Genomic DNA, 14,628 nt, shown 5'->3' with positions numbered 1-14,628 from the left:
GAGGAAGTCAGTCAGGCTCCATCAGGGAGTGGGGTTTACCCATATAGAGTTCATCACAGAATCAGGGTCACATGAACAATAGACTAATAAAGTCAGGATATAACCACATCAAATCTTCCTTCACCTCCGTAAACTCCACTTAACACACAATATATATACGTGTGTGTTTTTCACCCTACTAAATTTGTGCGTTGATGAACAGAGAAAGAGGGAAGAAAAGAATGAAGTACTATTGCCTCAAGTCCCTCCACAAGAAGCTCATCTTCTGTAAGTCTGTGAACCCTTCTCCCTAATTAGCTAGAATAGATACCTCTACATGTAAGTCTTTAATAAAACAAAAGTTAAAGGTGTTATGACTCCAGGTGAAGCAGAACTGAAGTTGCAGCTGTAACAAGGAGTAGTTGAAAAGTTGTGCATAGAAAAGGTACTTGGCAATTTTTAGAGGCTTCAGAAATTTATTTAAAATTTCTCTGTTTCTTCAGGTCTTTGCTGTGAATATCCTGGTATTAAGGAAACTTACCATCTTACAGGTAAGAGTATCTGAAAAATACCAATTTGAAAAATTAAAATTTTCATCATAGATTTGTAAAACAGTTTCCTGTAAAACAGGCAACACATGAGGGACACACCGTGGCAAAGTATAAAGATTTTATGAGAACTCACATTTCGTAGTATGACAGGTTTCAGAGTAACAGCCATGTTAGTCTGTATTCGCAAAAAGAAAAGGAGTACTTGTGGCATCTTAGAGACTAACCAATTTATTTGAGCATAAGCTTTCGTGATGAAGTGAGCTGTAGCTCACGAAAGCTCATGCTCAAATAAATTGGTTAGTCTCTAAGGTGCCACAAGTCCTCCTTTTCTTATTTCGTAGTATGTCATTCACAGCTTCACTACTCATTAGTAATGCAGCCATCTCAGCTCAGGACAATACAACCCCAATACCACACCACAGCACCATAAAATGCATGAAGGTATATCATAGAATCATAGAATATCAGGGTTGGAAGGGACCCCAGAAGGTCATCTAGTCCAACCCCCTGCTCGAAGCAGGACCAATTCCCAGTTAAACCATCCCAGCCAGGGCTTTGTCAAGCCTGACCTTAAAAACCTCTAAGGAAGGAGATTCTACCAGATTCTACTATGTAATAGGGAACAGAACAGAAACCAGTTAAGAGGGATAACATGTCCAAAAGCTTTGTCGGAAAGTTATAAAAAATACAGATGCTTGGGTATATAATGAACTACATAATTATGATACTCGTTATTTCAGAACTACTGTGTAGAGATGTCCAACATCTTCTGGCCAAATAGTTTTCCCATTTGAAAATGTCACTTTATCAACATTTCCACAAGGAAAATGTCAATTAAGAAAATGTTTTGATTTTCTGATCAGAAAATTCAAAATAAATCTTTTCATTTTGAATTGACATTTTGAAACTAATCCACTTTAAAAAAAAATAGAAATGTCATTTCAAATCAAAATGAAATAAAAAATCCCATGGAGACCGTGGAATTTTTCCCAGTCAAAACATTTCAAAGTGGTATTTATTTTTTCCAGAAACCTTTTTACTAGAAAAATGTGGGGTTTCTGACAAGTCCTATTAGTATGTAAAACTATGTTCTCATGAAAATATGATGATCTTGCAGGTTTTAAATAGCAAAACCAGACATTTCAATTAACCTACAATGGCCCTGATCCAGTGTTCCTCACACAAGCAAATCTCAGCAGGAGTTTGCTCTGTTTTGGTGGGATGAGGATTGCCATATGTTCAGGCCCCGTATTTATTTCATCTAGGCTTTACGGATTAATTCTGCTATTTTGACAGTCCATTCTACACCTTTTTTAAACTACAAGCATAACAGGTGGTGAAAGGAAAATGTAATGGACTTTGAACCATTTTTGAGTTTTAGGAATCTTTGTAAATGATCTTTTTAGAATCTGTATTTATAGCCTTTCCTTAATCAGGTCTTTGAAGGTTGATTTTATTGTATGTGAAGTGGAAACATCAATAATTTGTTCCTTATATGTTTCCTTTATGGCCTACCCCCATGAAACATATGGGCACAATTTACTTACCCAGACAGCTATTTGTGAATGGATTGTGAACAGATTTTAACGTAATTGCTTTCACTAGCATTTTTACCACATGAGGATCCTGTATTTTTCCAATGCTTTTTTTGGCTGGACACCTCTCTCCAGAGCTAGAAGACTGAAGTTCTTGGTGACCTTCAGTACTTGCCATTCAGTTTCTAACACAGGAAACTGGACTTACAATGCAGGCTCTTCTCTAGCCAGTATGAGGAAGTGTCCCTGAAGTGGCTAAGGACTGCATGGCAGAAACAATGGATTAGCAGCAGCCTCTATAATACCAGCAGAAGTTTTGTAGGCAAGCTTTATGTTGTTTTGCTCTCTCTCCTGACAGCATGCTCAACACTACTTCAGTTGTTTAAAGAACTGGAGTTGTGTTAACATTTTGTCAGGCCATTTACTTGGCAATATCCAGACTCTTCTGTTTAGAAATGTGCTACATGAACTTAACTTTCGCAAACTGCAGTAATTACGTCTGGATGCTTCATGAGGAGTATACAATTAACCAGTTCATTCTGGTTTTCAGTTGATACCCTTTCTAGTTCTACTCATGTAAATACAGTTAGGAAGACATGTTTGTTTTCAGAGAGTTAAAGTCAGCTGAATTCTGCTGCTATAGACCCTGGATGAGACCTCTAGTGGCAGAATACACAGAAATCACTACTCTGCTGGGGTAGGAGGGAAAAATGGGCCAGCACTGCCCTCAACACTGAAATAAGGTTCACCACGGAAATAAGTTTTAAGTTGCCTATTATATACATATCCTCCAGGAATGTGCTCTTCTGTTACTGGTTCTGAGGAGGACCCCACCACCACCACTATGCATCCTGGATAAATGTCACACATACCAGGAAAATCAGTAATTGTGTAAGATTAGCTGGTACGAATGAGGTAAGAGCAGTGGACATTTAGAGAGGATAAAACGTTCTTTGGAAAGGCACAGCAAGTTAAAACTTTACACAACCCCCCTCAGATTAGGGGGGGAATGAACGAATAAAACTCAATTAGTTCAAGCAGCAGCAGTGTTGAAAACAAAGCTTGCTCATCTTATTCATGCAAAATACTCATTAAGTCCAGGTGTTAAATTCCCCCCCCCCCCCGGGAGTTTCAAGCAAATGGGAGTTTTGCATGAATAAAGCAAACAGGATGTAGCCCACTATGAGGAATCAGGTCTGCAACAGCATTTTCCATTACCTACTTGTTATTCCCTTTAAGGCCTCAATCCTGCTCCCACTGAAGTCAATGAGACTTTTGCTATTGACGCCAGTGGAAGAAAATAGACACCACCCAGGCTGGGGAGAGGGACTTTTTGCAGTGACTGAACCTGGGACCTCTCTCTGGATGTAAAACATGAGTCCCTATTACTCAAGCTAAAACACCAGGACCATCCACTGAGAGGCAGTAGCAGACTCAAATGTCTCTGTGTGACCTAGCCACTAGAAGAGGAAGGCAAAGTACCACATAGTTAGAGTGGGTTATGCTAAATCCCTCCTGAATACCTTGAATACCAAATTCACTTTACTTTTACTCCAATAAAAAGAAGAAAATTGCACCAGCAATGAATTTGACCCCTCAACTTCAGAACCTTGTAGAATCAAACCCAATGTCAGTTAGCAGATAAAACAGTTCTGATTATCTTAATTAACCAAATCTCATCAAATATCTCTCTCACCTACTGATCAATATTCACAAGTATTCATTACATTAATGGTATAAAGTGAAAATTGCTTTTGTACCACTGAACACACTAACAACAACAGAGCAATAAACTTATTTAAATGTCACATTACTCTTAAAAGAGACATAGGTCTGACTGAAATATCCGCCTCATGAGTATGACCCACAAACTGTAGGGTCAAATTTTTTGCTGGTGTAAACAATCAAAACTCCACTGAAGTCAACAGAACCCTTTTACACCAGCAGAAAATTTGGACCCTACTTTTTTTTTCTAAAGGTTTTATATTCTGATGTTCAAACACTGAATATGCTTTAAAATGGAGAATTAAAACAAGTGGCAGGTGGAAGGGGAGAAATACTGCTCTCCTAGGACCCAATCCTACTATTGGGCATTTCTTCAATAAGCAACCTTAATTACACTAGTTGGGGCCTTTGATGTGAACAAAAACCTACTAACAAGAACAAAGTTACTCATGTGTATTAGTGTTTCCAGAAGTAAGGTCTGACTTTATTATTATTATTATTGAAATTATTATTACTGTGCTTAACTTTAATAAAAACAACACATAAAATGTCCCTAAACTATGAGGAAATAAAAAATGTATTCAAAGCCCTATTTTGGATTGGGCTTTATTAGTTCTGCCAATATAGTAACCTCCAGTAGCTCAGCAAAAGGCTACATAACATTTTAATCAGGAGTATACTGTATGTTAATCATTTCAAATCAGAGACAGTCTCTCCCGTCTACTGTTCTGGCTCATTTCCTTACAATTAAGAACTACATCTTACTCAAGTGCTACAATACAGATATATGACTTCAGATGTGACATACGGTGCAGTGCCCTATCCAAGTACAAATTTAGAGATTACTTAACCCTTTCAGTACTTGGAATTGTAGACAGAATAATTAAACAGACCAAAATGAAAGTGTACAGCAGCGGCTAGTAAATCTAGCTTGCCAGACAGTTAGCCAAAAATTAGGCTTCTTGATTTCATTAACTTTAAAAAGAATACAGCAATGTAACGAACAGAACATCAATCCGAACTCTGTGTGCAAAGCAAACCTGAGGGACCTGTTCACAAAGTATATGCTTAATTGCATTCTACGAGATAAGGGAGAATAGACTTCACAGCTAAAACTCCATAGCAAAACAAAACTCATAAAATACATATAGTCACTCACATGGACAATCCCAGATGATTGATGAGTTGATGCCATCCTTGATACCTTTATGCCGATATTTCAGGCAGTTTTGTTGTTCCATTTGATGCATTGGATTATAGGTGATATGCATCAATGTTTAAATGAAAAAAGTTATACCTCCTTGTAGACAAGCTTGCTAACACTTCTGTTTTGGCCAGATTTAAATTTGAAGTAATCAGAATGTAGTTGACCAACTTCAACTCAGTAATTACTCAATTCCCCCTGCAGGTGCTGTTGGAGAAGTTACTTTGTGTCCCAATTTATTATATTGTGCTGCTATGCTCCGTGATCCTGCAAGATGCTGGGCACCCTCATTCCAATAAACTCCCCTCTTCACAGGCACACAAGGCACAAAATGCAGTGGAAATATCACCTTTCCACTAGGCATGGAGGCCAAGCCACAGAGACCCATGCAGAGGCACTCTGAGTTGCCAAGGAACAGTGCTCTGCAGAAGGCACCTACACAAGACTGTGAAACGGATGGGGAGCAGTAGGTATATGACTCAGGGCCCAACACACAGCGTGATCCACAGCCCCAAATGCTGGGTGAGGGGCAGGGAGGAGCTGTGCAAAGGGCAGCAGCCATTAATCCTGCCAACAGATTCTCACAGCTGACATGACCTGGCTGTGTGTTCCTTCTGAGTTACTCGAAAGCCTCTCCAGCCTTGAATAATTTTGTCTCTGGAATTTTTTCATATGCACTGTTCATCCCATTTCCTGCTCTCTGGTAAACAGATTAGATACCAGCCCTTGGACAGAACTGTAGACCACTTCCCCACTCAGTACAGAACTTTGGGGCACTGCTGAGAACTGATTATTGGTCCCTCACTCTTTGTTGTGTCTCTTAGCCAGTTTCCAATCCATGACAACACCTTCTCTCTCCCTGCATGACTACAGAGTTTCCTTAATACCCTCTGGTGAAAAGTTTTTTAAATGTCCAAATAAATTACATCTACCAATCTTCTTTATCTACTTGTGACACTTCCTCAGGGCATCCACAACCATAGGCCACCATGTTACCTCCTGGCTCAGCACAAGAGACATGTTGGTGCTAAACTGTGTATCAGTTCCCTGCCCCCACAGCAAACTTCTCAAGATCCTGCCAACCTTTATTTTGCCTTGCAAGTTAATACTTTGTGTACCCTAGTCCCCGAACTACCCAGAAGCATCTCCCTGTAGTGTCCAACCCGTCACTCGACATTCACACTAATTAGCAGGTAAGCTGTCCCCAAACAGACAGTGTACACAAAGCTGGAAGGTTACTTCTCAGGATCAGGTCCTTTATAACATAAGAACAGCCACACTGGGCCAGACCAAAGGTCCATCCAGCCCAGCATCCTGTCCTCCGACAGCGGCCAACACCAGGCTCCCCAGAGGGAATGAACAGAACAGGTAATCATCAAGTGATCCATCCCGTCACACAGCACTGTAATCTATGGTGAAAACAAATATAAATCCATTAACAAAGAGCAAAGATTCACAGATTCAAGTGAGTGCTGAGTAAGAATAATGGAAACAGAAATGGTTATGGTTATAAATAAACCAAAAGTATATCACGTTTTCCAGAGACTAAAACTTAACAGGCTACAGCCCTAGTTTCTCACCCTCTATATCTATCCAGGACCCATTTCTTCAGAATCAACCCCCTTTATAGATCATCGATTAGATTAAAGTGTTCCCTCTCAATTCAAAACTAAGCTTCAAAACCTTTACCATAATTTTCAGTCAAACGTAATTATCAGGACTCAGATTATCGCACAGTCCTTGGAAGTGGTGTAACTGAGACTAAGATTATATAACTTTCTTCTTTACCTTGTGATTTGATATTCAAATAAAGGTGTTTAAAAGATATCGAGGACACCCATTAAGCACGATCCAGCTTCTAGATGATAACAGAGGCATTTGTTCAATTAGATATTTGCTGGTATAAAAGGAAGTGATTAGACTATTTTACATATTTGCTGTAGGTATAAGGAGTAGGTTTATCAGTGAGGAACAATACATGTGAGTAGCAATCTCAATTTTAGCTCTACGTTCCCGGGGCCAAAGCATACATAGATTTAGTTAGTGGCTACAGTGTAATATATAGGTCAGCAAGGACATATTTTGTGCCCTATATCTCTCTTACTATTTTCACATTCTTGCAGGAGATGGGCATTGTTTCACAAGTAATGTCTTTTGCGATCCCCTAAAAGTAACTTGTTGCCAGGGCACTGCTGTAGGAAACACATGGCAACATAGGTAAGTGAGAACAGTTTTTCAGTAGCCAACAAGTAGCCTTTGGCCATTTTGCTTTATGTGAAGTAGACTGCTGTTTTATAAGGGTTGAATTATTTTTCTTTTTCAAGAGAAGATTAAGAAAAGGGAAATTTATTATAGTAGTTGTTTTTCACACGTTGCTTTAGTTCACACTTTAAATGTATATGATGTCAGTATTTTCAACTCCTAGAAGTACTGTATATAAATACCGCTGGGGAAATATTACACCGTATCATAGTACAGAGCAACAATATGCTTCCATTTACTCTAATAAGCAGAAAATTGCTCCTATATGACTATTATTCTAGTCTAATTGAGAATCACAAAAAATGCTGAGTGAAATACATACAAACTTTAAGAACCCCTATGAAGATCCATTCTGTGTTTAATGCTCTGCTGCTTGCTCACCTCCATCATGTCCATCTCCATATCAGCATGTTAGAAAGTGATATGGTTCAGAGGTGTATCCGAATCCTTCTGACATAAACAGATACATTGGTTAGATTATTTTCCTCTACCTCAGACCAGTGAATTAGCGGGCAGAGGCAATCCCGCCTGAAACCAGCACAAATTATGTTTTGTTTTTTAACTTTATTGTAGGAACATAAAAAGGGAATCTGTACAACACAATCTGTTTGGCCTGTTAGTACCTACAGAAAGTGCCATGATGTAGCGATCACTCTTAGATGCTTTTTAATACTCTTGTGATTCAAAAAACAAGGTATCTATCTACTTGAACATAAGTACGTCGCATTGCACAATCTCGGAGATCACTAGGTTTTCTGTGGTGTCTGCTGTGAGGGGACCAAGTTTAATAGAACTGGAGGGAAAATATAAATTATACACACACATTTTTTAAGCAGTAGCTATTAGTGTAATTTGGGCAGCATTCCAGGCCCATAGGTAAACAGTTCACATTTTATAAAGAGATATTCTCGTCTCCCATCTAAACAGCAGCTAAGTGCATATATGGTTAAACACAAACTGGAGGATGACAATCCAACCTCAGCTCCAGTGCTATCCCCACTCCCTCTGCTTACCAGCCTGCTCCCTTCCCCCATCACATGATTTTCCTGTTGTGGGTCTAAGCAGGGACTAAAGTAAGGGGGCTCGGAAGGAAGCACATCTCCCCCTCCTCAGGGAAGATGACAGGGGAGCTGTCCCTCTTCTACCTGGCAGCATTCCCTACAGTTCTCCCCCCTCCTTCAGGGACAGCTCCCCTTCCTTTTTCCAAGCTTCTTTAAAGCAACTGGGTGTGAGCCCCTTCCACCTAAAGTCCCGAAACAGCATCCTCGCTGCCTCAATTACTTTCTGTTTTCAAATTTCTGTAACAGACTCATCCTCTGGGGATCAGGCACTGAGGGGGACACAGCACATGCTGATCAGCAGGTTACACAAACGTCTTTCTTGAAATATACACTCTAAACTGGTCTTGCTTTGCTTTCATGTTAAAGGGGTTAGAGATTGTGGGTGTGCCACAAGCCATAGCAAGGCGCAGGGCATCGTTCTGTTGCCCAAGGAGCAGAAATAAGCTGAGCTATCCCTATACTGGTGCAGATTACATCCCCTTGCACCAGCTCCAATACATTGGCTGATGCAGTTGGGGAGAAGGGGTTAGAGTTAAGGCTCATCCCTATTGCACCCCCATTCCCCACACCCACCCATGTAGGAGGGGAAGCAGCAGCTCGCCCCATATATGCAGCTCTCTCTCATGTTAGTACCTGCAATGCAAGTGGCAAGCACGGGGGATAAGGGGGTGCCTTCCATTGCCTGAGTTCTCTGTGCTGGCATGTGCCACAATTTGACTCTCACTTTGTCAATACATCATTTAGCTGGTCAAGCATTTTGGCATAGTGTTTCTATGGAGGATACCATACAAAATGAGGGCCCCTCTACTGTGAGGTGCTGGGTGCCTTCAAGCCTCACCCACTTAAATTGGGAACGCAGCCAGCATCTTTCAGGATCAGGCCCTTATAACTCCATTGCACTGAACTTGCCCCTTCAGATGTTGTTGCCCAACAGGCATGAGTAAATTCCATTATTTCCCCAACAATATAAGCATAACGTATCATGACACAAGAACTCATGTGTTAGCACAGCAGCTGGCAATGTTCCTCTGCCCTGCCAATTGTTTTTAATGGGGGAGAATTCCTGGAGGATTGTCTCTTGCACACCTGTGTGTTTTTTCCTGCAAAGCTCATGGTTTTTAATACCGAGCTCTCTAGGAGGCTAGGGCTAGGGCACTGTAAGTAAATCATATAGGGGCATAAGCTTGTTCCCACCGCAGGCAACAGCAAAACCCCCATCGACTGCAATAGGCAAGCAGGAACAGTCCAGCTGTGTCAGCCTCTTTAAAAAACAAAAAGTTTAAAGAACCTTTGAACTTCCTTTGTTCAGCCATAAAAGGACTGTTTTAAATGGCATCACTGAAGAGTGATCTGCAAAGTGGGAAACTAGCTCTCTTGTTTTAAGCAGCCTTTCCTTCGTAGATTCCCTGTCAACTGAATAGCAGGTTCTGGGAAACACTATGGTAGATTCTGATTTCAGCTTCTCCAGTGGACCTGGCCCAATGTAAGTATTTCATCATCAGTCATCCATTGGAGTGACTATTAAAATACACCACTGAATGATGAGTACTACTCTATTGCAGAAATAAGGCATCAGCATTCACTTCAAAGGAGGAAAGAGCTGAAGGCAGCAGCTGCAACAGGGTTTAAAAATGGGGGATGGAGGGGCACAGGAGCAGACTGATCCCTGGTCAAACTGCCTGGTCTTTGCTCCTATAGGGAACACCACCCACTCTTTTATAAGTGTTGCACAGCTTCTGCATGTCCAGTTTTGTGTATTATGCATAGGGGAAAATAGTTAAGAAAATTATGCAGTATTTGCTATGTTAATCATTAGACAACACCAAAGGTCAGATTCTGTCCATACATAGGTAACCTCTTACCAAAGATGGAATTTGGCCTCAGTAACCTCTCCCTTTCTGCTCTCTGACCTAGTAGACCTTCATGAACTATTTCACTGCTGGGTGAAGAAAAGGGGCAATTAGATAAGAACACCCTGACAAACAAGTACCCAATTACTTCTGGGTGATGTGGTCCCGTTGTTATAAGATGCAACATTGATCAGTTCCTCACTTTCACAGCCAGAGTCAGATGAAATTTTCTTCCTTGTCTTTTACCTAACCGCAGACTCTATGTGGTTTTAAACCAAGGATTTTCATCCCCTTTCCATACCATAAACCCATATTCAGCTATTTACAACTGATCCTCAAATGCACCCCATAATCCATAGCACCGGTTCCCACGGCTCCTCCAAGAGGCGTTACAGTTCTTCAGTGACTCAAGAGAGGCACATCAGATATTGTACTGTTGTTTAGTAGAACCAGAGGGAGGACAAGTTGCAAATGACTGAGGAAATCCATTTCAAACTAAGATAGAAGACATGAAATGGCAGCAGGTTCACCACCTCATTCCACAAATGCTAATGACTCTAAGGTCAAGAACCGCTGGTTAAATGAACTTATGTACAAACAAACAAGCACTTTATCAAACACACACATACACACCAAGGGCATTTTCTTTTTAACACACACTAGTTTCTTTCTGCTGAACCTTTTCACAGGTCTAGCAACTAAATTATACCTCAAGGAAAAGACACTTATAAAAGATTTTTAAAAAAAAAAGCTTTCAACTCAAGGCTTGTTTGAGAGGGGAGATCTATGGAACTTTTTTTCTGGTCTTTAACTTATCCTCTCTCTTGGTTTTATCTCTCTTCCCCCAGCCCCATTTGCCTTCTTTTTTGGTCTTTTATATCCTCTGTGCCAGAACTAACTCATTTAGAGTGAGATTCACTTCTTTTGCATTCAGTTTTTAAGGTGGCTTCTAAAAGATCATCTCACTGCTGCTTGGGAATCAAAGTCTCTTTTTTCCCCCTGCAAATGTTTCAATGAGATATTTGCCAATTTCGGTCAGATTTGTTCCCTTTCTCCCTTGCTATGAACTGGGGGAGGGGTAAATTTCAATAATTTCAAGTCACAAGACACTGGTTGGCATAGCTCTGTGTGATCTGATCTGCTTGTTTCTCTCCCCTTTTGCAGAGCGAAAGTAGTAGTCAAACTCTCCGCCTTGTGGATCTGAGGTCTGCTTCCCCCCCCCTTCACCCTGTCATGTGTTATCTCAGCTGTTTAGGATGGTTTTCCTAACCACTTCTCCTTGCAGAAAGAAGGGCTGCAAAGCCCCAGGCTGGCGATCCTCGAGATACTTTTCACTTAACCCAGTCAATGTGTGTGATCTCAGTGGTTCAGGGAGTTTTGTCACACTTCTTTCCCCCAGTGTTGGAGAGTTTCAAATCCTTCAGCTGTGTGGCCAGAGACATGCAGTTGCTTTATATCCTGCTCGGGTTTGCACTGTAGTGTAGTTTGTGTTCTGATCTGGCTGGTGAGGCTTTCCTACTCTCTCTCTCTTTTTTTTTTTTTTTTTGGTCTTTTTTTTTTTTTAAACGTGCACGCAGAGAAACTTGCAAAGCCGGCAGCTTTGCAGCTGGGGTTCCTGGAGTTCCTTAAATCAAATTAACTCCTAACGTTCCCTAGCCATAGACTGGAACCTCTCTGCTAGCGTACGATCCGATCTGCTTTCCTTATACCGAGTTGCAAAGTCCTGAGCTGCGCGCCTGGGGATCTCAGCGCTGCTTTACACAAATTAACTCTTTACTTTCCAGTCACAGACTAGCACAGCCCTGGAGTTCGTGATCTGAGCGCTCCGGTGAGGACAGCTCCCTCCCCCGCCATAAACACGCCTGAGAACAGGTAGCAAAAATGCCCAGCTTTGCAGGCTCCGTCACCCCTTACCTACCGCTGTCCCCTAGGCACCAGCAAAGCCCTGATCCGCGAGTCTCTCTCACGGGTGCAGGGAAAGTGGCTGGGGCATACCGGAGTCACGGTGTCTTTCCCCCCCGATCATCCCCTACCTGCCCCGCTGGGCGACCCTGGCCTCCCCTTGCAGAAAGGGCGGGTGTGCGCGGCTGGGGAAAGGGGGGTGGGGGAAGCTGCCGGGCCCATTTTAACCCCTTACCTTCCAGCAGCACCTCCTTGCCGGCCCGCTTGAGCGCCTGCACCGCCTCGTCGTGGGTGGCGTCCCGCAGGTCCGTCCCGTTCACGGCCAGGATGGCATCGCCCACGTAGAGGGCCTGGGTCTGGTCGGCCGCCAGCCCCTTGAAGATCTTGCTGATGAGGATGGGCATCTTGTTCTCCTTGCCGCCCTTGATGCTGATGCCCAGCCCGCCCAGCTCCTGCTTCTGCACCTTCACGCACCGCTTCTTGTTGGAGATGGCGTCGGGCACTTGCTCGGGGAGCTCGGTGAAGGCGGTGCGCACCCCGGGGCCACCCCCCGCCTTGGGGCTGCCGCCGCTGCCCGCGGGCTCGGCCGCCCCGCCGGGGTTGCCAGCGGCGCCCGGCTGGCTCCCGCGTCCAGCGGCAGCCCCTCGGCAGGGCGCCCCGTTGCCGCTGGCCCCGACGCCGTTGTGGGCTGCGCCGTCGGCGCGCTCCTCGCAGCTCAGCACCAGGGCATCGTCGGCCAAGTTGGCCAGGACTTTGTGCCAGCGGTCCCGCACCAGGACTTCCAGCCAGCCGCTCCGCTGCTGCGCCCGGCCGCCGCCGGCTCCGGCTGCCGCTACCGCCATCTTTGGAGCATTCTTAGCGCACCATGTGATTGCACAGCCCGACCGGCAGCCCGCCGCGCACAGGACAGGGCTGCGCCCCGGGAGCGCCCCGAGCGCCGCCAGCTGCGCCGGCGGGGCGGGGCGGAGCAAAGCCCGCGGTTCGCCTGGCGCCCCGGGCGGCGGCAGCCGGTCAGCCGCTCACCTGATCCCGGGCGCCACCTCCCGCCCGCCCGCCGGCCGCTCACCTGCTGCGGGCGGCACGTGGAGGGGAGGCGGGGGGGCGCCCCCTGCAAGGCACAAGCGGGGCAGCAGCCCACCTGCTGCAGGCCCTCGTCAGCTCCTGCAGGTTCCCGGCCACCTCCCGCCTACAGGAGGGTCCATGGCAGGAGGCGCCCGGAGGGCAACTCACCTGCTCCGCGCACCACTTAATCCCTCTCCACCCCCACCTCGCAGCAGCGAGCGCAGATGCGTCAGTAGACGGCCCTCCCCGAACCAAGCGCGAGCTGAAATCTACCCAAATCCGCTCGCAACCCCATTGCTCCCGGCCGTTTACCTTCCATTTCTTCCTGGGGGCAGTCTCTCCACTCTCCTCCCCCGATCTTGGAAGACAGCGGGCTAGGTCCCTTCCCTTACCTGATCTCTCCACTTTTGCCTGTCTTTCCCTTTACAGTCTGGCTAAGAAGGGACTCCCACTCCAGCTGAGCCAGTGTCACTAACCACAATAGCACAGACTCAGAAGGGTTTGGGGACAGAACATGAACATCAGATTGGCCATACTGGATCAGACCATTTGGCCCAGTCGCCTGTCTGCTGCCAGATGCTTCAGAGGAAATGAGCAGAACAGGACAGTTATTGAGTGATCCATCCCCTGTTATCCAGTCCCAGCTTCTGGCAGCCAATGTTTAGGGACACGCAGAGCATGGGGTTGCATCCCTGACATGGGCAGCATGTATTGTAGGCTGCGCCTCCCCAAACAGTCCGGGCAGGGCCCTGTCCACACTCTGCCTGAAAGGCTCCCTCCTGCTTTCCTTTCCCCCTTGGCCCCAGCCCAGGCAGGCTGGCTGCTCCTCTTCAGGGAAGTGGGATGGGGCTGAGGATGGGGCTAGGGCTGGCCTGTGGCTGGGACTTGGGGTGGCTGGGGCTGCCCAGTGCTGGGGGGCCCTTGGGCTCTGGGGCACACCACGCAGCGCTTGGAGGGTGGGCTACCTGCCCTGTGTTCGGAGGAGCCTGGGGGCGCTGGGGCTGGGAACCATGTGCCTCCCACCTGCCCACTTGGGGGGGGGGGCTGCGTGCCGCCCACCTGGCACTTGGGGACTGGGGGGGGCCGCCCGCATGCCTGAGGCTTGGGGGTCCACAGCCCACCCACCCCATGCTTAGGGGCTGGCGGCCACAGGGAAGGGGGGCTCTGGGCTCCAGTGGGAGAAGGTAGATGAGAGGGGCGGGGCCTCAGACAGGAGGGGTGAGGCCTGCTGGGGGGGGGTAGCCTCCCTGAGTTGGCAGGTCACCTGCCACCCATGATCCCTGACCATCCTGGCTAATAGCCATCGATGGACCTATCCTCCATGAACTTATCTAATTCTTTTTTGAATTGGGCTTTTTGGCAACGAGTCCACAGGGTGACTGTGCATTGTGTGAAGAAATACTTCCTTCTGTCTGTTTTAAACCTGCTGCCTATTAATTTCATTGGGCGACCCCTGGTTCTTGTATTATGAGAAGGAGTAAATAACACTTCCTTATT

At 45.4% G+C, this 14,628-nt stretch overlaps 1 protein-coding gene across 1 annotated transcript in view; it reads right to left on the bottom strand.

Annotated features, from left to right (window-relative positions):
• Nucleotides 1-14,041, bottom strand: part of SNTB1 (syntrophin beta 1) — a 179,735-nt gene extending 165,694 nt beyond the window's left edge. Inside the window, exon 1 of the mRNA XM_084618237.1 lies at nt 12,305-14,041. Within this exon, the coding sequence (XP_084474363.1) occupies nt 12,305-12,911 (607 nt within the window). The 5' untranslated portion in view covers nt 12,912-14,041. The remainder of the gene's footprint in view (nt 1-12,304) is intronic.
• Nucleotides 14,042-14,628: the final 587 nt, after the last annotated feature.

This window comes from Lepidochelys olivacea (assembly GCF_965140295.1).
Source record: "Lepidochelys olivacea isolate rLepOli2 genome assembly, chromosome: 2".
Taxonomy (NCBI): Eukaryota; Metazoa; Chordata; order Testudines; family Cheloniidae; genus Lepidochelys; species Lepidochelys olivacea.
This window is presented reverse-complemented; position numbering and strand designations above follow the sequence as displayed.